Source organism: Pecten maximus, chromosome 13 (assembly GCF_902652985.1).
Source record: "Pecten maximus chromosome 13, xPecMax1.1, whole genome shotgun sequence".
Classification (NCBI taxonomy): domain Eukaryota; kingdom Metazoa; phylum Mollusca; class Bivalvia; order Pectinida; family Pectinidae; genus Pecten; species Pecten maximus.
In genome coordinates this window covers 34,761,536-34,782,864 of record NC_047027.1, presented here as the reverse complement: position 1 = coordinate 34,782,864, position 21,329 = coordinate 34,761,536, and the positions used below count along the sequence as shown (strand labels likewise).

General features: G+C 34.1%; 1 protein-coding gene across 6 annotated transcripts in view; it reads left to right on the top strand.

Moving 5' to 3' along the window:
- LOC117341014 (neural cell adhesion molecule 2-like) overlaps nt 1-21,329 on the top strand; it is a 104,900-nt gene that overhangs the window by 62,841 nt on the left and 20,730 nt on the right. For 2 of the 6 annotated variants that reach the window (XM_033902809.1, XM_033902812.1), the window contains exons 5-16: nt 919-1,056; nt 2,087-2,199; nt 3,461-3,626; nt 4,126-4,268; nt 4,605-4,797; nt 5,170-5,478; nt 6,205-6,354; nt 6,613-6,744; nt 7,302-7,429; nt 7,642-7,855; nt 10,493-10,516; nt 12,591-12,632. In XM_033902809.1, the coding sequence (XP_033758700.1) occupies nt 919-1,056; nt 2,087-2,199; nt 3,461-3,626; nt 4,126-4,268; nt 4,605-4,797; nt 5,170-5,478; nt 6,205-6,354; nt 6,613-6,744; nt 7,302-7,429; nt 7,642-7,855; nt 10,493-10,516; nt 12,591-12,632 (1,752 nt within the window). Of the gene's footprint in view, nt 1-918; nt 1,057-2,086; nt 2,200-3,460; nt 3,627-4,125; nt 4,269-4,604; nt 4,798-5,169; nt 5,479-6,204; nt 6,355-6,612; nt 6,745-7,301; nt 7,430-7,641; nt 7,856-10,492; nt 10,517-12,590; nt 12,633-13,545; nt 13,570-17,149; nt 19,325-21,329 lie in introns of those variants that run through there. The other 4 variants (XM_033902810.1, XM_033902811.1, XM_033902813.1 and 1 more) reach the window with 4 other exon arrangements.

Sequence of the window (21,329 nt, the reverse complement as noted above, 5' to 3'; positions counted from 1 at the left end):
TTCAACAGTTTATTGAATGTATCATATTGTAATGCAGCTTATTGATATTGATAACAATATACCATGTACAGTGTATTTTGAAATGAAAACCAACAAAGATCAAAGTTTTGATGAATTTGATAAAAATACCTGGTCATGTGATCATCGCGGATGTCCACTTCAGGACAAAATGGTCGCTTAATACAGGATGATACAATGCCCGAGGGCAGATTTTTGTGGCCGTTTGCCGCATTAGACAGGTGACTGCATATTCAAGGTTCATTATAAAGTGTTTTCCATCCGGCGGACCACAGACTGGCCGCTTATTCAAGGTGGCCGCTTATTCAAGGTGGCCGTTAGAGCAGGTTTGACTGTATTTTGTTAAAGATGAGAGTTTTTGTATATTTTTCATACACTATTTTGTTAAAGATGAGAGTTTTTGTATATTTTCCAGACTCTATTTTGTTAAAGATGAGAGTTTTTGTATATTTTTCATACACTATTTTGTTAAAGATGAGAGTTTTTTTGTATATTTTTCATACACTTTTTTGTTAAAGATAAGAGTTTTTTAGGTGTTCTATCTCGCCATTAAAATCAGAATGAAGTGAGAATCAATATTCCCCCTAAGGAGAGTGTGTAACCATTTCAGATATTCTCATGTTGGATCAGCTTCTGAATTCCCAAAATTACAACTTAGAATAAATTCAAATTAACTTTTAAGTTAATATAAGAATTTTAAAGTTTTGAATTACATATGATGTATTTTTTGCTTTTTGACAGCTTTTTACACATTTGAAAGTTATGCTAAATGTCCTCATCCACAATTTTGTAAGTAATGTAGTAATACCACCTTTCAATTGTGAAAAGCTTAATAAAATAAGATTTTTGTTTGTGAATTGTATTTTGAGTCAATGACCAGTGATTTGCATATGTTCTCAGATAGTTCCTCAGACTTGAAACAGACAAGTCAGGGCCTGAAGATCGACAACATCACAACAGCTGATGGTGGTGTGTACACCTGTATGATTCTGACCTCTACGACCTTCAAGAAGATCTACATCACAGTGTTTGTTAAGGGTAGGTACAATACATATATACACTGTTGGTATCAGTCTTTTGTGTCACATAATCCGTCCTTCTTGCTGCATGCTCTGTATCTTTTGATAAGTTAGCATAAATGAAAATAGCTGACAATATGACTTTGTAATCCATCTTCAAATATTTTTTCTGCCTCTAAATTTGCAGAAAAAAGATATTGCAGGATTTTCCAAAACAAATGTTTCAATTTCTCATACAGGCCAAGGTTTCATCAACATTCCTCATCTCAAAGAAACTTCTTATCTTTAATATGTCAATAGAAAAATTATAGAATTTTTAAAGGAAAAAGCATTATTGAAGGAACTTTACTTAGATTCTGTAATACTTTTCTATGGGAAATTCAAAGTTAAGGGATTTCTTTAAGTTAAAGAACATTGATAGAACTAGGGCCTGATTAGTGTTGAGATTGAAACAAATCTTGCATTTGATTAAAGTACAATTCTTCCAAGTGACCATGTTGTTCTCACTGTGAGCAAAAATTGGACATAGTTATATGCCAGCAGTACTACCACCGTAATTATCACATGGAATCTACGCTACCTCTCCTGTGTTTAAACTTGTTATCTCCCTTTATGTAAATAATATTCCATATGTAATATTGTCCCTTTTCACTGTCACTTTAAAAAGGAAATTTTTCGAATTATCAAATAAGCTTCCTTTAGCTTGCCACTTAAATTTTTTTGGGACAGTAATTTGGTTGTCTCCCTTTGCTAATTATCAAATAAGCTCCCTGGCTACTAAAAATTAGCTTTTTTGGGACAGTAATTTGGTTGTCGTCTTTTGCTAATTATCAAATAAGCTCCATTGTCACTTAAATTTCGCTTTTTTGGGACAGTAATTTGGTTGTCTCCCTTTGCTAATTATCAAATAAGCTCCCTTGCCACTTAAATTTCGCTTTTGTGGGACAGTAATTTGGTTGTCTCCCTTTGCTAATTATCAAATAAGCTCCCTTGCCACTTAAATTTCGTTTTTCTTGGACTGTAATATGGTTGTCTCCCTTTATTAACAGTGCCACCTGTCATCACCCAGTCACCGTCACGACAGGAAACTATCACCGGGACATCCATGAGGATGGAATGTCGAGCCACCGGAATCCCGGAGCCAAAGTATCAATGGTTCAAGGTAGGATATAGAAAAACTTCAACTTTAAAGTATAACATGAAAACTTTACCCACATGCCCCGGGTATCGGTGGTTTAGGGTAACAAAGCCTAGAAAATTTACATGTCCCCAGAATTAGACTGGTTCCTAACCGATTTGTAGCATGAAAATGCAGCATTCCTACTGCATCTGCAGCATATTCTGGTATCATGCTGAAAAATTGTCCTAGTATATATAAGGGGAGCAGCATGCTGGCAGCATGTTTCAAAGATTTAGCTTTTTACATATCATCTAGATTGTTAAATGAGGATTATATATCATCTAGATTGTTAAATGAGGATTATATATCTTCTAGATTGTTGAATGAGGATTATATATCATATAGATTGTTAAATGAGGATTATATATCATATAGATTGTTAAATGAGGATTATATATCATCTAGATTGTTAAATGAGGATTATATATCTTCTATATTGTTGAATGAGGATTATATATCATCTAGATCTTTGAATGAGGATTATATATCATCTAGATTGTTAAATGAGGATTATATATCATATAGATTGTTGAATGAGGATTATATATCATATAGATTGTTAAATGAGGATTATATATCATATAGATTGTTGAATGAGGATTATATATCATATAGATTGTTAAATGAGGATTATATATCATCTAGATTGTTAAATGAGGATTATATATTATCTAGATTGTTAAATGAGGATTATATATCATATAGATTGTTGAATGAGGATTATATATCATATAGATTGTTGAATGAGGATTATATATCATATAGATTGTTAAATGAGGATTATATATCATCTAGATTGTTGAATGAGGATTATATATCATATTAAAATGAGGATTATATATCATATAGATTGTAAAATGAGGATTATATATCATATAGATCTTTGAATGAGGATTATATATCATATAGATTGTAAAATGAGGATTATATATCATATAGATTGTAAAATGAGGATTATATATCATATAGATTGTAAAATGAGGATTATATATCATATAGATCTTTGAATGAGGATTATATATCATATAGATTGTAAAATGAGGATAATATATCATATAGATTGTAAAATGAGGTAGCTATCGGTTCGAAAATTGTTTTGGTTGTTCATTAAACCTATAAAATGTGCATACAAACCAGATGTAAGATTTACCATCAGAAGCTTCTACTTACAACGATGTAATTCAGCATAAAGACAGATCCATGTGACATGTTGTAAATCTGTGATTACTGCCTTGTGTTACAGTTTGGTCAAACCAATGCCCTTGTTGACGGTGACAGATTCTCAATAGACGAAGTGGTTGGAACATTCATCATCAACGAAGTGATCATCGATGATGAAGGGATCTATCGTTGTGAGGCTTTTAACGATGCTGGACGAGTGACAAATGAAGCAGAGCTGGACGTTCTAAGTAGGTCACATTATAAATGTATAGGTGGTTTTATCAACCAATCAAATATACAGGTGGTTTTTATCAACCAATAAATATACAGGTGGTTTTATCAACCAATCAAATGAACAAGTAGTTTTATAAACCAATCAAATGTACAGGTGGTTTTATCAACCAATGAAATGAACAAGTAGTTTTATAAACCAATCAAATGAACAAGTGGTTTTATCAACCAATCAAATGAACAAGTGGTTTTTATAAACCAATCAAATGAACAAGTGGTTTTTATAAACCAATCAAATGAACAAGTGGTTTTTATAAACCAATCAAATGAACAAGTGGTTTTATCAACCAATCAAATGAACAAGTGGTTTTATCAACCAATCAAGATGTTGTACTCCCAAAAAGAGAAAATTTTGGTTCATCTTTCATAATTTCCCATTTAGTACACAGGACTGAAATTCAATAATCTGTAAACGTCAATTGGAGTACAACTAGTAATATTGATGTTTTTCCACAGTTCCGCCTTCCGTCAGGGAACTATTCAACCAGTCTGCCAACGAAGGAACTTCAGTAAAGCTGCGTTGTTTGGTCAGTGGAGATCCTCTCAATTCTATCACATGGCGAAAGGGTGATATCTCCTTCAGCTCCGGCAATCAAGATGTAAGTATATGCTTCAAACGTATTAATTTTGGCGTACTCAAATTTCTGCGCATTTCCAAATTGCAACAGATTAGCGCAGAGAACAATTAGCACATTTTTGTATTTTCTGTAAGAATAGCATATAGATCATGTAATCAGCACACTCATGATTTAGATTAATGCTTCAAGAGCAAAAAGTGCTAAAATATTTAAGATTGCCGCTAAAATATGTACATGAACAGTAGTCCAATGTCACTTTTTTGAGTTTGAACGGATTAAATAATGGCACAATGATGGAAGACTGCAGACTTATTGAAAAACTTAGCTTTGTAATCAGGATTTGTTTTGTTTGTCAAGGTGGAGGGCAACTCTGGTGACATGGTGTCGGTGAAAACAAGTGTACAGGAAACCGACTTTGCGGAACGCAATGAGCGTCAGTCAGAACTCACCATAAACAACTTGGTACCAGAAGATGCTGGCATGTATGAATGTCACGCAGATGGTGGAAAATCGGGGACAGCCGAAGGAGAGAGCTTCCTCACCGTCAGATGTAAGTGTAGATGTTGAAGGTCAGGTTAAAGGTCATTGGCAGACATTATTGATTTAAAAGGACCAAACAGCCAGAATATTCGACAAATATGCACTAAATGAAAAAAAACACATGCATTATATGCTTTCGAGCCTCCAGGTTTTGAATAAAAAACCGTTAAAGTATGTTTAAAATGCTTAAAACTGTTGAATTAATCCATATCATATTGCCAAAGGTCAAGTACAGCCATTTTTGCACAGAATTTTGCTGTTATTGGTTGGATTGTTTACCATATTGACCAGAGTGTACTTTTCTGAACAGAATTGTGCTGTTATTGGTTGACTGACCATAGCTTACCTTTCTGATTTATTGTGACCTCATCATCTGTTACAGATCAGCCTGTGTTTGCCAAGGACCAGAAGGAACACAACTACACATGGGCCGGACAGACAGGTGTGCTGCGTTGTGTAACCCATGGCGAGCCCCTTCCCTCAATCCGCTGGTTTCGGGATGATGTCATGATTCAACAGGGCCAGAGTTACTTCGACCAGACTGACCGACAGCTGGACGCCATAACTCGTGAAGGACTACTGATGATCCGAGTAGATTTTGGGAATGAGAACGAGGTCTACACCTCTTACACCTGTGAGGCTACTAATGATATGGGTGTTAGCTACAAAAACATCTCCCTCCTCAAATCCAGTAAGTGTGATGTTTACTGACATTATAGACAAAGTTAAGATTCAGCTAAGGATTGCACATCCAATATAAGTTATTGTTTGCAGGGGATCATGCCACACTTTGCATCCACTTATTATAAGATACTTTTCTATTCAGTTCAATAAAAAAAATGTATTTTCTGGCAAGAACAGGTGTTATAATTAAACAAAAAATATTTCATAAATCATCAATATCTTTAGAAATATTTTTGTGCATCGATAATTGATAACCATGATGTTTGAGACATTGTGTTTTTATTTTACATTTTGAGATGTTCCCTATTTACAGGTGTACCTGTATTTTACATTTTGAGATGTTCCCTATTTACAGGTGTACCTGTATTTTACATTTTGAGACTTTCCCTATTTACAGGTGTACCTGTATTTTACATTTTGAGATGTTCCCTTTTTACAGGTGTACCTGTATTTTACATTTTGAGATGTTCCCTATTTACAGGTGTACCTGTATTTTACATTTTGAGATGTTCCCTATTTACAGGTGTACCTGTATTTTACATTTTGAGATGTTCCCTATTTACAGGTGTACTTGTATTTTACATTTTGAGATGTTCCCTTTTTACAGGTGTACCTGTATTTTACATTTTGAGATGTTCCCTATTTACATGTGTACCTGTATTTTACATTTTGAGATGTTCCCTATTTACATGTGTATCTGTATTTTACATTTTGAGACTTTCCCTATTTACAGGTGTACCTGTCCTGAACAAGGTATCCCAGCTGGAGCTGACCCCCACCACTGCTCGTTTCAGTGTCCAGGTTGCCTCGGTAACCAACGGACCTCCACCAACAGATGTTGTGGTCGAATATGGCACTGGAAATGTTACTGAAGTAGATTTAGGTAAGGGAGACAACTCTATCTTTATTTACCCTTACACTACATAGTTTATAATATGATTTGTTGTAGAATGCAAGGGGAGATAATCCTGATAAGAGACATGCATCCAACTTCAGATAAATCAAGCCAGTAATTTGGTACGGTAGCTACCAGTAACGGAGAATTATCTACGTCTTCCCTAAGTCATATGTGGTATGGTAGTATTCAACAACAGAAAATTACCTAGGTCTTCCCTAACTTAGTGTATACTTCTCGTTACAGATCGAAACGGCCCAACCATTGTGGAGATTGAAAATCTGAAGGTGAGCACAGCCTACACATTCCATTTCTACGCAAAGAGTGAGGCTGGCAGGAGTCTTGCAGAACCTGTTTCTGTCACCACATTAGCCATGAGTAAGTATGAATTCTCACCTAACAAATGAATCATCTACTTTATAACAGTGGTAACAATATTGTACCTCCCTGTATTACTCTTTGACAAAGATTATGTACTGAATGGTTGATAATGGTTGGGTGGCCGGGTGGCACAGTGGTAACACACTCTAACTTCGGCAACCATGGTTAGATTCCCTGATTAGGCGTTGAATGGTATGGGGTCACCTGCCTGGCCACATTGCTTTTCCCTGGGTACCCCGGTTTCCTCCCACAGTAAGACCTCTCGCGGGCTTTCGTCAAGCCAGCAAGTTTCATATATATCGGTTGATATATTATTTTGAAACAGTTGTAAAATAAATAAAGGTTTCTAAATGCAATTTTTGATAACAGTGCTAGTGATACCTAATAAGTTCAGTTTTGCAGATCTTTGTTCAGGATAGATGATTCTAAAACATCAGGTATATTAACTTTTCTGTTGGGGAACATTCTTACATTTGAAAGTTTGGGTATGTGGGATTGTATATCAAAATTGTCAGAACAGGACAAGACTCACGACTGCTTGTTTTGTTGAACAGGAAAACCTTATCCAGCTGAAATCATGTCAAAGACCTTCAGTGACCAATCTACCAAATACCTTCTGCAATGGTCTCTACCAAAGACAGGCGGCGCACCCATCCTCAATTTCAACATCCGGTACCGCCAGGTCAGTGCTAGTTTATTTTGCGAAAATATCTTTATAAATGTTCGCCATTCTGTCGTTTATTAAACTGATCATGTAGTAAAAAGAGGTAAATTTTAGTCACTTTGTCTGTGCATGCACGAATCCGTCCCAAGCGGATTTCTCATGAAACCCTCGACAAACTTGAATATGAAAAATGTCATAAAAAATTGAAAAATGATTTTTGCAAATAACAGGTTTCTGTACTAGACGAAAAAACTGTGGATAATAAATACCAGCGTAACCAACCAGTGACAGGATGGTTTGAGGTGGCGCCCAAGCCACGCGGAGGATCATCTACAAAATTGCTTGAAGACCTTAACCCATCCTCCTACTACGAAGTCGAGGTAACGGCTGTCAACCTCAAGGGAACGTCGGAACCCAGAGCCTTTATCTTCCGCATGTCAAATGGTAAGTACCCTGCACTCTGCTTGTGTCTGGTTTTATTTCAATGACGTTATTGATGCATCCTTGGTTAGAATCATTATGTGATTTTAAACATCAATGCTGCCCACACACAGCACACATAGACTTTGTCCCAAGCAAGACTACGTTTAGGAAGTGTATTTGAGGTGCGAAATGCTGCACACAGCACACATAGACTTTGTCCCAGGCAAGACTACGTTTCTGAGGTGCGAAATGCCACACAAACTTCTGCGGTAAAAATGAACATGTGACTTCAAGATCACTCCTCCGTTGTGTGTTAATTGTCGGGTGGACAAATAAGATATAATGAGTATATATGGTACATGTAAGTGAAAGTTTCTGAAATTAAAAAAAAATCTCTCAATATGAACAATAAATGTGGGAGTATTTTAAAATATTACTTGACGGAAATAAAATTTATCTGGGGAACTTTGACTGGAATAAATGTCTTCCTGAACCTACTAATATGGCTGTATGTTTGATTAAAGTGTTCAGGTGTTTGAAGAGTGAGATTGGAGATTTTGAATTTGTGGCGTTTGTGTGATTTTGTGTAAAAATATGAGACCGAGACAAACTTAACCTGGAGACAGGAAGTAAAAACAAAGCGGAAAACGTTTTTATTCTGACAGCATTTTGTGTGCACTGACGTGAAAATTCTGCATTCAGTTTCTTTAAACAGCTGTTTTAAGCTTTGAGAGTGATAATTTGATGTTCAATAGGTTGACGTTTTCATCCATTGATTATCTCTTGTTTATGAGGCAGCATTTTAGAGCTTTGCAAATCATTTTGTACTGACATACTGGGGATTGAGACCAGTCTTTCCAGGGTAATTCTACGGTCTGTTTGTGGAATTCACTACGGTGTAATTTAAACTTGTAGAGATCGAGATCAGTCTGTCTAGTGTAATTCTACGGTCTGTGTGGGGTAATCACTATGGAGTAATTTAAACTGTTGTAGAGATCGAGATCAGTCTGTCTAGTGTAATTCTGTATTTGGTGAAAGATAGAACTGTTTCATGTTTCTAAATCTGATAAGGAAGAATCGGTCTCATGGTCTAGAAAAGATATTTAATGATTTCCCCTACAAAATGAAATCAGCTTAATGAGATAAATAATGATTTATAGCCTAGTTCAAAATCATTAAAGCGACTAGATTTATAACCTAGTTAAAGATTATTAAAGCGACTAATTTAATTATTTATAACCTAGTTCAAGATTATTAAAGCAACTAGAACTGTAAAATTCTGTGTTACAAAAAATTAAGCATAATATTTTTCCAAGGTATATCATACAAATAAGAATTCCCCTTAATTAGGAAAATTGATTGTGCCATTGTCTTGTTTTGTAAATACTCCGATCATAGCAAAACAATAAAATTACAATTTGGTAGGTCCTACTTACAAGAATGCATATTTTATGTGATCGCTCGTAAGCAGAATGCTGTGTTGACTAGTCACTCGCAGTCAATGTGACAACACCATTAGCTTTCTCTGTTTATTGAGCCTTCCTTACAAACATCAACCTAGGTAAAAAGCGTTTGAAAACTTCTGAATATAGAATATTTCTTTACGATATAGGCTGGGGGGGGGGGGGGGGCATCACTATATCGTGTACCCATTTCACGAGTTATATCAGGAAATTACTATTTAATGTGTGTGAAATCTATAGTTATTGGATTAGTCGCTTTAAGAGGTTTGTTTGTTTGCTGGATGTATGGCCTCATGAACAGCCAGGGTCATCTTTAGGAAGGGTGTACTTGTAGTAGTTGGTGACTACCTCACTGAAAAACAAATGGGAGTCCTGTTTTATACCGTCCAGAGCAATTAGGGTAAAGTGTTTTGCCCAGGGACTCAACCACGACAGTACTGACTGTCCTGGTTCTCACACAAACAGACACAGGTAGGGAGCGTTGAGCCACACACTTCGGAACGTCACCTGATCCCAGCAATCCCAGCCCTGTGATGTGACCTAAACAAAATGCAAAATGAAAAATATGGATATTTCATGCTGGGAGTCACTCCACTGTATACATTATATGAAGAAAGATAGTTTAAGTTACTCCTTTAAAATGGAACCTGAGGATGAAATCAAATTAATTAGAAAAGATAAAAATAATTTAAATAGATTTATTTTTTTTTACTATTCTCTTTCTTCTGAATATATTAAAGGTAAAGGTTAATCTAGAATGAGCTTTAATACTGTATTTGGTCTTAAGATATGCAAATTTGAAAAGGTGAAAATGCAGTGGCTCTTAGAAATTATTTTGATATCATGATATATTCTCTTTTTGAACATTATAACAACGTTTTTTCCCTTAGGGTGGGAAGTGTATTTACAATGGAATTAGGTTTAATGATAGAAATTATTTTGATACTATGATACTGTTTTTTTTTTTGTTTTTTTTGTTTTTAAACATTATAACAGAAGATTTTTCCCTGAAGGTGGGGAGTGTATTAACAACGGAATAAGGTTTTATGAGAACAAGAACTCACAAAAAACATAAAAAGCATTCTGTAGAATGTCCACTCACTATTGCATGAAAACGGAATACCATTTCGTAGGTCCGTAGGGCATGATCTAGAATATGTCCTTGACCTTAATGTGACCTCATTGTGGTTTCCAGACCAGTCAGTCACCGACCCACCTGGTAAGATTTCTGTACAGATGAATTACCCTGTAATTTGCTTCATCCTTTAAATTCTGATTTATTTTGCCTGCTATCTGTGGCCCTGATTTGCCTTGCAATGGGCCCCGTAATAAACCTTGTCATTTAGAGGAAAAATTGTCATAAATGAGCCACCAAAATAGCTTTGGTCTTGGAATTTGTATTAGTTTTTAACTTTTCATCATAAACATGAAGTAAGTCTTGTCAAGGGATCTAGTTTACATCTCGTTTGTTAGTTACAAGGAACAATGTCCTTGTCTGGAAGTAAAATCAAAAACACTTAATAACAGAGGAATTTAATTTGCATTTGCATTGTCATTATTCTTCATTTATTTAAAAACTGTTATATCAATTTTCATCCTAAACAGTTTAAACATTGAACACTATCTGGTATCAATTCCTCAAATTTTCTTATGTTATAAAATTGAAATACCAGCCATTTACAAATGTGATCCATTAAGTAAAAAAATTAAAAGAAAAAAAAGAGAAGAAAAGATTTTTGTTATTAGAGGTTTAACTGTAGGGAAAAAGTAACATTTTATCCCACCAACTTAATGACCGGGACATTATACAGGTATATCTTACCTGGGGTTATCACAACCTACTGTTATTCCTAGATTAGAGTTATTTCCCTTAGTATTCCTCTGGAAAGATGCACCATAAGTTGTTCCCAGTAATTGGTAGAGTTTTCTCCCTTGTATTGTTCTAAGCTGTGCATGATAATGATATGGTGACCAACTCACAGACACAAAAGTTTCATGCACACTTCACTGTTTCAGTTTTTTTTTTCCGTAGTTATCATTTCATTACCAGGTGACTTCATATCAAAATACACGTAAACAAATATTTCAATGAATGACTGCCTTGTCTTAATAAAAAAAAATTCTGGAATATTTTTTTGAGGTATGTGTCCTTTGTTAATTAATTTTGATTCAGAAGAAGTATATGAAGCTCTACAAATAACACGATAGATAAACTTCCCTGATTTATAATTAAGTGATGGTGGAAATAATTTGATGATAAAAACTAGAGAAGATTATAATTATCTAAATAGATGGACTAATATTCCTGTCTAGTAATAAAATATTCTGAGAAAATTGAAATGTCTTTCTTTGTACAACTGACATTATTATTCATGGCCCAACTTTCTTAAGACACATTAGGTTTGACTATATTCTGATATTGACATATTCAAGGACTTGATTGCTTTGTGATGAATTTTCCTCCTGAAAGAAAATTATATATAATTATATTTATAAAATTTATAAAAGACATTGCAGTACCCTCTGGTGGTCAGGAAAGCTATGTTGACAAGGACAATAACTGTCTTTCACAATATAGGCCCATTTCATGTCTATATGTCCGTATGGTAGAAAGTTTAATCCATCAAATAAACCACTGTATCTCCCAGTAAGAATTCCTTCAGATTCCATTAAAGATGATTATAAAAATAATTATTTATTAATCACAATTATTATTTTTTATGCAAGTTTGGGAAATGGTTTTCTTTCTTAAAATCTGGTTAAAAATTGCATGGATCAATAAGCTAAAAAATTTAATCCCTTATCTTTTCTGTATTTTCTGATGTATGCATCATTTTCTTTGAGGCAGCTCTGTTTACTTTAAATCAGGATTTTTATGTAGACATTTGTTAGATATGTTGATATCAAATCAGGATATTTTTGTAAATATGAATTCTGTTTGTAAGATAAAGATAATTAAAAACAAGCGGTGTCACATATGATAAATATAAAATTTGGTATATTTTCTAGCTAAAAAATCATATCGGGAGTTTTGAATTATATAAATAAGGAAAATGTAGACTGAGTAACAATATTTATAAAATTTGAGTTATTGGTCTGTTATTGTACAGATTTTTACCTCTAAAAGTACTTTTATTGGAAATTATAAATGATGGGTTAATTATCATACAGTATATTTGCTGCAATGTTTAGGTGCTTGATCAATATGCTATTTAAAATACATACATCCACAGCTATGTTGTCTATAGGAGTTATTCCCCTTTGTGTAATGAGTTATCTCCCTTTCCCAATAGCAGGCCCATTAGAGAAGGGTGCTATAGAAGCTTCTGAGAGCAGTAAGTAACAACAGGCATAGTTGGACATTTATTTTTGGGAATGTTTCGCGGGACTACGGTTTTGCGTAATGCTTTCGTAGTTAGCGAGAATGTTGACTGCATGTTGGCTCGAATGACTGAATGTTGAGCATTACCTCCCCTTTGGAAAGCCAGTGTTGACTGATGATCAGGCTGCTTGTCTGAAGTTTGATACCAATTCCCCCTTTCTCTACAATATCAAATAACTCCATAAACATGTAATGTTACTTGAAATCCTACAATATTAATCTCCCTCATTTCCAGATGGTTTTGTTCCTAATGCAAACAAATATTCCCTTTACTGTACAAATCCACAGAATCCTACAATTGAGTTGTCTGTTGTCAGCAATAGTGAATGTCTAGTTGTTGTGTCCCAAGAAAAGAATATTACAGAAATAATACAGTATGAATGTTTATCTCAAAAAAAATGTAAATCAGTAAAATAAAAATTAAAAAATTCCTGTTTTGAAGTAGGAGGTACCATGCTATGTACTGAGTATTAATAATCTCCCCGATAAGAGTTATTTCCACTTAAAGAGTTATTTTCAATGCCAAAAATCACCCATGCCATTGTCAAAGAGTTATCTCCCATGTCATTGGCAAAAAGAGTTATCTCCCATGCCATTATCAAAAAGAGTTATCTCCCATACCATTGTCAAAAGAGTTATCTCCCATGTCATTGGCAAAAAGAGTTATCTCCCATGTCACTGGCAAAAAGAGTTATCTTCCGTATTATTGCCCTAAACCATTCCATTTTCAAAAATATTAAATAGTTGTATTCCTTGGACATTGTAAAAGAAGTTTTCCGGCAGTTATCCTGCGAAGTTCTCCCCAAGGAGTGGTTATGTGTGTGTTAGTAACTAATCTGTATACATTCTTACTACCCACCACTCAGAGATGGCACAATCTGCACTGGAGGGTAAGACCTGGTTTCTTCTACCAGGAATTTTGATCATTGATGTGCAAAATGTTTGTGTACATGTGCTATTGAAGCTGTGGATGTGTTGTGAAATGTATGTATTGTCAATTTTCAGAATTTTGAGTTTATTTTCTGGGTTCAACAAATGAAGACACAATTTCTGTATGTCTGATTTTTGTGAATGTTTTTTTTTTTTTTTTTAAAAAAAAGGGGGAAAAAAATACTGATGTAGATTTTTATGTCAGCTGATGTCTCCTTGGAATGACCTGACTTTGTACTAATGACCAGACTTTGTACTAATGACCTGACTGACAGGTGTTCTTAATGATGACTGAAAGGACACATCACATACCGTTTATTGACCGACAACAAATGAAAATCTGGAACCAACAAGACATTTTGTACATACAAACTATTGCAGTTTGATCACCGGAAGCTACATGATATTGATAGATAGTTGTTTGAAGGTTTGGGATGGCAAAATGTTGTGTTGAGGTGTATACACCAAATGATGCTTTTCACTGTCTGAATGACATTGTTTCAAATCAATTGCGTTAATGCTAATTATTCAAATCAATTGCGTTAATGCTAATTATACGGTAAATTAAATAAGATTGTTTTTGTCAAATTTGAGCTGTATTGTCTTATCTTAAAAGAAAATTTATCAACAAGAAAGTGAATTTTCAGCAGTAAACGGGGAAATGTTTAGGAATTACGTACATGTTAAATAATTTTAATTTGGGATTGGAAACTATTATTAGCACCAAGTCATGAAATATAACGCTCTCAATCTTATTGTGATTCTTATATTATTAAATGGAGGTTGTTATCAAGGAACACAAGAAATGAAACATATGTTTCATATGCTAATATTAAAAATCACAACATTAAAAAACCAATATACAAAATTCAGGATCATCACCAGAAACATGTGGCAGGGGTTATCTCCCCTGGCACACTGTGCAGCCTATACTGTTGTCATGTACAGCAGCTCTAAACATATATAAAGTATTTCTTTAGTCTCAACAATCAAATCTGCATGAAAATCATACATATCAGGTTAAACTAATTAAACAGGAATTTAGTTCTGTCCAGTTTGACCAATCAGAAGACTGCTCTCAGAGTAGACTCCATCATTGATCATCCAAACACATAGGACCACTTTATGCCTGCTCAGCTTTTTTTTTTTTTTTTCCTTTATTTGTTTATTTATTTATTTATTTTTTTTGAAAAACTGGAAATTAAAAAAACCAAAAAAACAATGGTTCCTTCTGATGGTCCCATTTAACATTTTTGGGATTTACTTTCGTTAATTTTTGTTGTTTACTAAATGTTGAGTTGAGCAGACATTAAGGAGTGGCCCCCATGGAACATGCATTGTCGATCTTGTATCATCCACCACTTATCATTATATGTGCATTTTTCTTTGTTTATTTATTATGCATGTTGATATGTAGCTGTATGATACCAGTTTCTTGTTACTGTGGAAACCTGTTGATAATTACTCAAACAGACCTGTACTCAGTTGATATTAAACCTGTTTATGATACAAAGATATGAAAATCGAGTCTTGATAGGAACAGAGATATGAAAATCAAGTCTAGATAGGAACAGAGATATGAAAGTCGAGTCTAGATAGGAACAGAGATATGAAAGTCGAGTCTAGATAGGAACAGAGATATGAAAGTCGAGTCTAGATAGGAACAGAGATATGAAAATCAAGTCTAGATAGGAACAGAGATATGAAAATCAAGTCTAGATAGGAACAGAGATATGAAAGTCGAGTCTAGATAGGAACAGAGATATGAAAATCATGTCTAAATAAGAGCAAAGATATGAAAATTGAACCTAGATAAGAACAAAGATATGAAAATTGAGCCTAGATAGGAAAAAAGTTATGGAAAACAAACCTAGAAGCAAAGATATGAAAAACGAGCCTAGAAAGGAAAAAAAATTGAAAATTGGGTCTAGATAAGAACAAAGACAAAAAAATTGAGCCTAAATAGAAACAAAGTTACAAAAATTGAGCTTAGATAGAAACAAAGATATGAAAATCGAGTCTAGATAGGAACAGAAATATTAAAAATTGATCCGAGATAGGAACAATGATATGGAAATTGAGTCTAGTTGGGAACAATGATATGAAAATCAACCCTAGATAGGCCAGGTCAATCAAGAGTAATTACATTTCAAGGTCAGTGTTTATGCTGATTCTATTCATTGTTAAAGTTTATTCTAACATGTGTCAAGGTCACACTTAATTTTGACTATTCTAATTTCAAGGTCATGTCATTACACTAAGGTTTAAGTTCATGCTGGTTGTTCAAAACTGACAGTGTATATTGCCACTGTCCTAAAGTCCAATATACTGCTAGATATTCCAAGGTAAAGTCAGATATTGTCCCAAATTAACGGTATCAGCAAGAAGATAATGCTTAAACTGTACTTCTTATATAAAACATACTTTAAATGAAATAATCTGATTAAGTAATTAAATTTAGATGTCTCGATATCCAGATCTTGTAAGGTTCAGACAAAAGTCTCCCTTTAAGTTAGAATTTCTCTTAAACAGGTTTTCACAGAAATAAGACAGGTTTAATTATTTATCCTTATTTTTTGTAATTTTTGTAGCCTGATTGTTCATATGATGATTGTGACTTCTTCCAAATATACAGAAAAGAAAAGAAAAACAATCTGAAAAAAATGGTTTTTAGGAATAATTGGAAGCTCACAAATCTTGATGTGGACAGTCAGTGCTTTGTATGCAGTATTTTGATTTTATGTTACATAAATGTGTGCCTTGTTAGATTTCTCCCATATTATTTGCACTTCTGTGCTAGCTGTTTGAGCATGCCCAATCCAGTGACTTGCCAGTCCTAGTTCCCTGCACCTAGGGGGAAACCCAGTCTTGTAGTCATAGGAGGAAAGGGGAGACAGCCTAGATCCCCTCCTGGCTCCATTATGACCCGGGCTTTAGTTGACTATGGAATCTGGGTCAAAGTTGAGAAATGGAATAGAGGTGTTTACATTTGCATTACATGCTGTTTATAGGTAAATATTGGTAAGAAATGTCTAGATATATATATATATCTCCTAAAATTGGAACAATTGTCCAAGCTAAATGAAACAACGTGAAAGGAACAATCTGACGAATTAGTGATGGATGATGTTTCCAGTGACAATTGTCCCGATGTTTAAACGCGGGTAGAGATTCACTCTGTGTTGAAGAAGTGTGACTGGGATATACATAAAACAATCCCTTTATTTACAGTCATGCTAATTTGTTCCTAGGGTCAAATTTTGAATCGTTCTTAACCAATCCTAGTCTGTTTTACGTTTATAAGGAATTGGCATCTTCAACCAATCATATTGTGTTTTACATAGCTAAAATGTGTTGCAATGCCTGTGATTGGATTGGATCAGTCCATTCTCCACCATTCAGGGTATGTTGTACATAGCTTAGGGATGTCAGAATGCTTATGATTGGTTGGGCTCCAGGATATCATGCTCAAACAGCTCGCACCTTTTTATCTTTGTGGTGGTGTCTCTCAGTGACGTGTTTTTTCTTTTGCTTTTTCAGTACCCTCCAGCGGACATGTGTCCAACACAGCCACAGTCTTGTTGGTGTCTACCACTAACCTAGTAGTTGCCATGGCAACCTCAGTTCTCTCAGCATGCCTAGGAGCCCTTTTGTAACTTTCAATCCCGAAGAGTTCTCATCTCAGTGCAACTTGACCTGTGACCTTGCTACAAGTGGGGAGTCCCTAACATAGAGAATGTATAACAACTCACTTGTGTGTATGCATGTCTCACTCAAACAATCATGTGACCTAATCATGTGACCGAATCATATGACATATTCTTCTCCATGGAGGAGTTGACCCTGTGCCGTTATTTGATTGAATGGGCATGAAAAAATATAAATACTCATTAAGGGTCAAGTATTTTTTTCGGACTTTTTTCTCCTGAGAAATAAATCTACGACTCCTGCTTTCATAACACTGCTGTCAACTTCAGCCAGAACGAGAGAGAACAAAGGTCAAAGGTCAAATCTGACCATGCAGCAGGTCATTTATTGACCCTAAATGACCTTGTGTGTGTTGTACCCTGACCCTGGAGGTCGAAGAATCTGCTGTGGATGGCTTTCCTTGTTGGAGCCTGGAAGACAGAAAGTGCTACTCTGGAATGTGTTCATTGATGGCGGCCATTTGGTACAATGATCGTACTAAGTGACCTTGTTTAGACAGTGTCAACAAGACCAAACTCCTGCAGCTGGTTTCATCTGGAACAGTTCTCAAGTGATGCTATTAGAAGTATATGATTTACTGTTGATTAGATTGAGTTTACAGATATTTTATATTGATGCTTGTTGTGTCATTTCTAACCCACCTTTTACATTGGACTACATGGAAGATGAATTTTTTCACAAAAAACAAGATGTGTTTTGGGGAAACATCTCAATGGTGGAACAGTCCACTGTGAGAGTGTGGGTTTGCAGAGAAGTTAGTGTCTTTTGGATTAGTATTTCATTATAATTATTGAACAGTCCCCTCCCTCTCTCCCCTCCTCCTCATAAAGTAGACCAGTCCTCATCATGGGATGGATGTAACGGCGAAGAACTAATGTTGGTTCTTAGAAAAGGTCAGGAAAATAGGATGGTAGATGGGCAAAGACATTATCTTCTGTATATATGTGCAATATGTCTAATTTAGCAAGGTGTTATGACTATTCATCGCATTATTGTCCTTATAAATATTCATTGCATTACTGTCCTTATAAATATTCATTATATTGTTGTCCTTATAAATATTCATCATCATTATTGTCCTTATAAATATTCATAATCATTCATAAACTATCAGGTGTCAGTGTGTATCATGTTGTAACAGAAAATTACTATTCAATATATTTGTTTTAGATTTTGTATATATTTTTTCGTAGATAATTTTTTATATGTTAATATCATTTTGTTTCGATATTTGATATGTAATAATGGTTTTCTAAGGTTTTCTATGTTTTTGGATTGTTCTGGACAGGGGTAAAGAACTTGAAGGTCAGATTTTATGGTTAAAAGACAGAAAGTTATGAAGTGCCATTATTTTTTTATTAAAAGATTTTATAATTATTACGGTTATAATTCATCAGTGTTATTGCAATAAAGATTCATAAATGTAAATTAAATATCTTGCTGATTTTCAGTTATTGAAAAGTCCCTTCACTTCAGATAACCCAAAGATATATTTATGTTTGTTATTGTTCTTGATTTGATTTAATGATTTTACCCCTGAAATCACATTGGAATATCCCTGAGTTTGGTTCATTGTGAAAATAGGGGATGGCATATCCCTGAGTTCGGTTCATTGTGAAAATAGGGGATGACAGGTTGCTGTTAAAGCACGTTGTTCCACCTTCAGAGGAAATAGATAGCGATCTTATATGCATGTATTATTTTAAGTTACTCATAAATATATATTATTTATTTCTTGTTGGATAGTTTGATTCTGTTGACACAAATATATTGCCATACTTATATACATGTTCATTCCTTGTGTGTTGTTACTTGGGGGATTTGGTGGCATGTTTTATTGGTGTCTTGTGAGCTAGGTGTCGTTTACACAGATACCTTATATCAACTGGTCTCATGATTCATACAGATATAATTAATTTTTCTTTGTTTTCATGGTAAATTCTCAAATGTGATTGGTCGAAAAATTCTTTTCATTCTTCTATGAAAGAAATTCCGAGAATGGCGCGGAAAATGTGACGTCACAATACGACAATTGACATTGCGTATTGATTTGAGAAAAAGAATCCCATTTAAAACCAGTAAAATTGTACATAAAACATGTTTTAAATTAGAAAATCATTTTCAAAAATGAATTATAAGCGTTGATGTCATTTTTGTTTAGTTTCATCGGGGTATGAAACAACTTTTGTTTGCAAACTTTAATCCGCTACGCGGATTCATACAGTTTGTAAACAAAATTTGTTTCATACCCCGATGGAACTAAAAAGAAATGACATCAATGCTTAAATGAAGACACCTCGAATTTCACCTCTTGATTTCATAATTCTTGGAATTCAGTTTCAAGCCTTGAAAGTCGTGGTAGTTGGCATATATGCCTTGAAAATTCCTTGAATTTCTGCCTTTAGTAAAGATAATCACTTTTGCCTAAAATTTACTTTAAAAAAATCTCCAAAGTTTTGAGATGATATTGTGCAACAGGATTGATGTGTTTACAATTGTTCCATAGTTTGACAAGAAATAATGATATATATCAAAATTTGTTCTATGGTAAATAACTCTAAATGTAAGTTTGCTATTTGGTACTGACTGAATTTAAGTAAGTTCTATGGTACATAACTCTGAATTTAAGTAAGTTCTATGGTACTTAACTCTGAATTTAAGTAAGTTCTATGGTACATAACTCTGAATTTAAGTAAGTTCTATGGTACATAACTCTGAATTTAAGTAAGTTCTATGGTATATAACTCTGAATTTAAGTAAGTTCTATGGTACATAACTCTGAATTTAAGTAAGTTCTATGGTACTTAACTCTGAATTTAAGTAAGTTCTATGGTACTTAACTCTGAATTTAAGTACGTTCTATGGTACTTAACTCTGAATTTAAGTAAGTTCTATGGTACTTAACTCTGAATTTAAGTAAGTTCTATGGTACTTAACTCTGAATTTAAGTAAGTTCTATGGTACATAACTCTGAATTTAAGTAAGTTCTATGTTACTTAACTATGAATTTAAGTAAGTTCTATGGTACATAACTCTGAATTTAAGTAAGTTCTATGGTACTTAACTCTGAATTTAAGTAAGTTCTATGGTACTTAACTCTGAATTTAAGTAAGTTCTATGGTACTTAACTCTGAATTTAAATAAGTTCTATGGTACTTAACTCTGAATTTAAGTAAGTTCTATGGTACATAACTCTGAATTTAAGTAAGTTCTATGTTACTTAACTCTGAATTTAAGTAAGTTCTATGGTACATAACTCTGAATTTAAGTAAGTTCTATGTTACTTAACTCTGTATTTAAGTAAGTTCTATGGTACTTAACTCTGAATTTCACCAGAAGTGGATTGTTGTCCCAGAAAAGTCTTGTAAAAATGTTTGAATTTAAAATGAAATCCGGGAAAAGTCTTGGAATTCAATGATTCAATGTCTGTATGAACCATGGACCGACCAGTTAGTCTATACCCACCTTTGCCCGTGTCAAACTGAAGACACATATCACCTTAATCATTCTTAAGTGTGACTTGTGTATGTGTGAGTATTACTCTTGTAAATGCTGTGGATGTTGTTTCATTCAAATTAAAATTGCAATCATTATCGAAAGTCTATAGCAATATTATCTGTTAACTTGCTGCTACGTAATGACATCAAATTCTCTTTTTGGAAATTTTCAAATAATTTTGTGTTCCATTAAGGGTCGCATATATCTATGTCCTCAGTGTTGTTTGTTGTAGAACATAAGAGTTCGGGTGAGAGATAACTGTTTTTACAGAAAATATTACTGCTTAGTTTCTAAAGATGTGTATACTCACTATTCCATCTGTGCATTGTCATCTTGTACATGTAAGCCTGTGTATATATACCCCTGTCACGATGTGTGGCCGACATATACTCCCTGTGTGTTTGTGTATACCATCAACAGAGTATGTTTACAATTTTTGCCATTAATGTGTACATAATATTAGAATCTAGTCGTTAATATGTTTTGTGTGATTGGATTATGCCACATTCACATA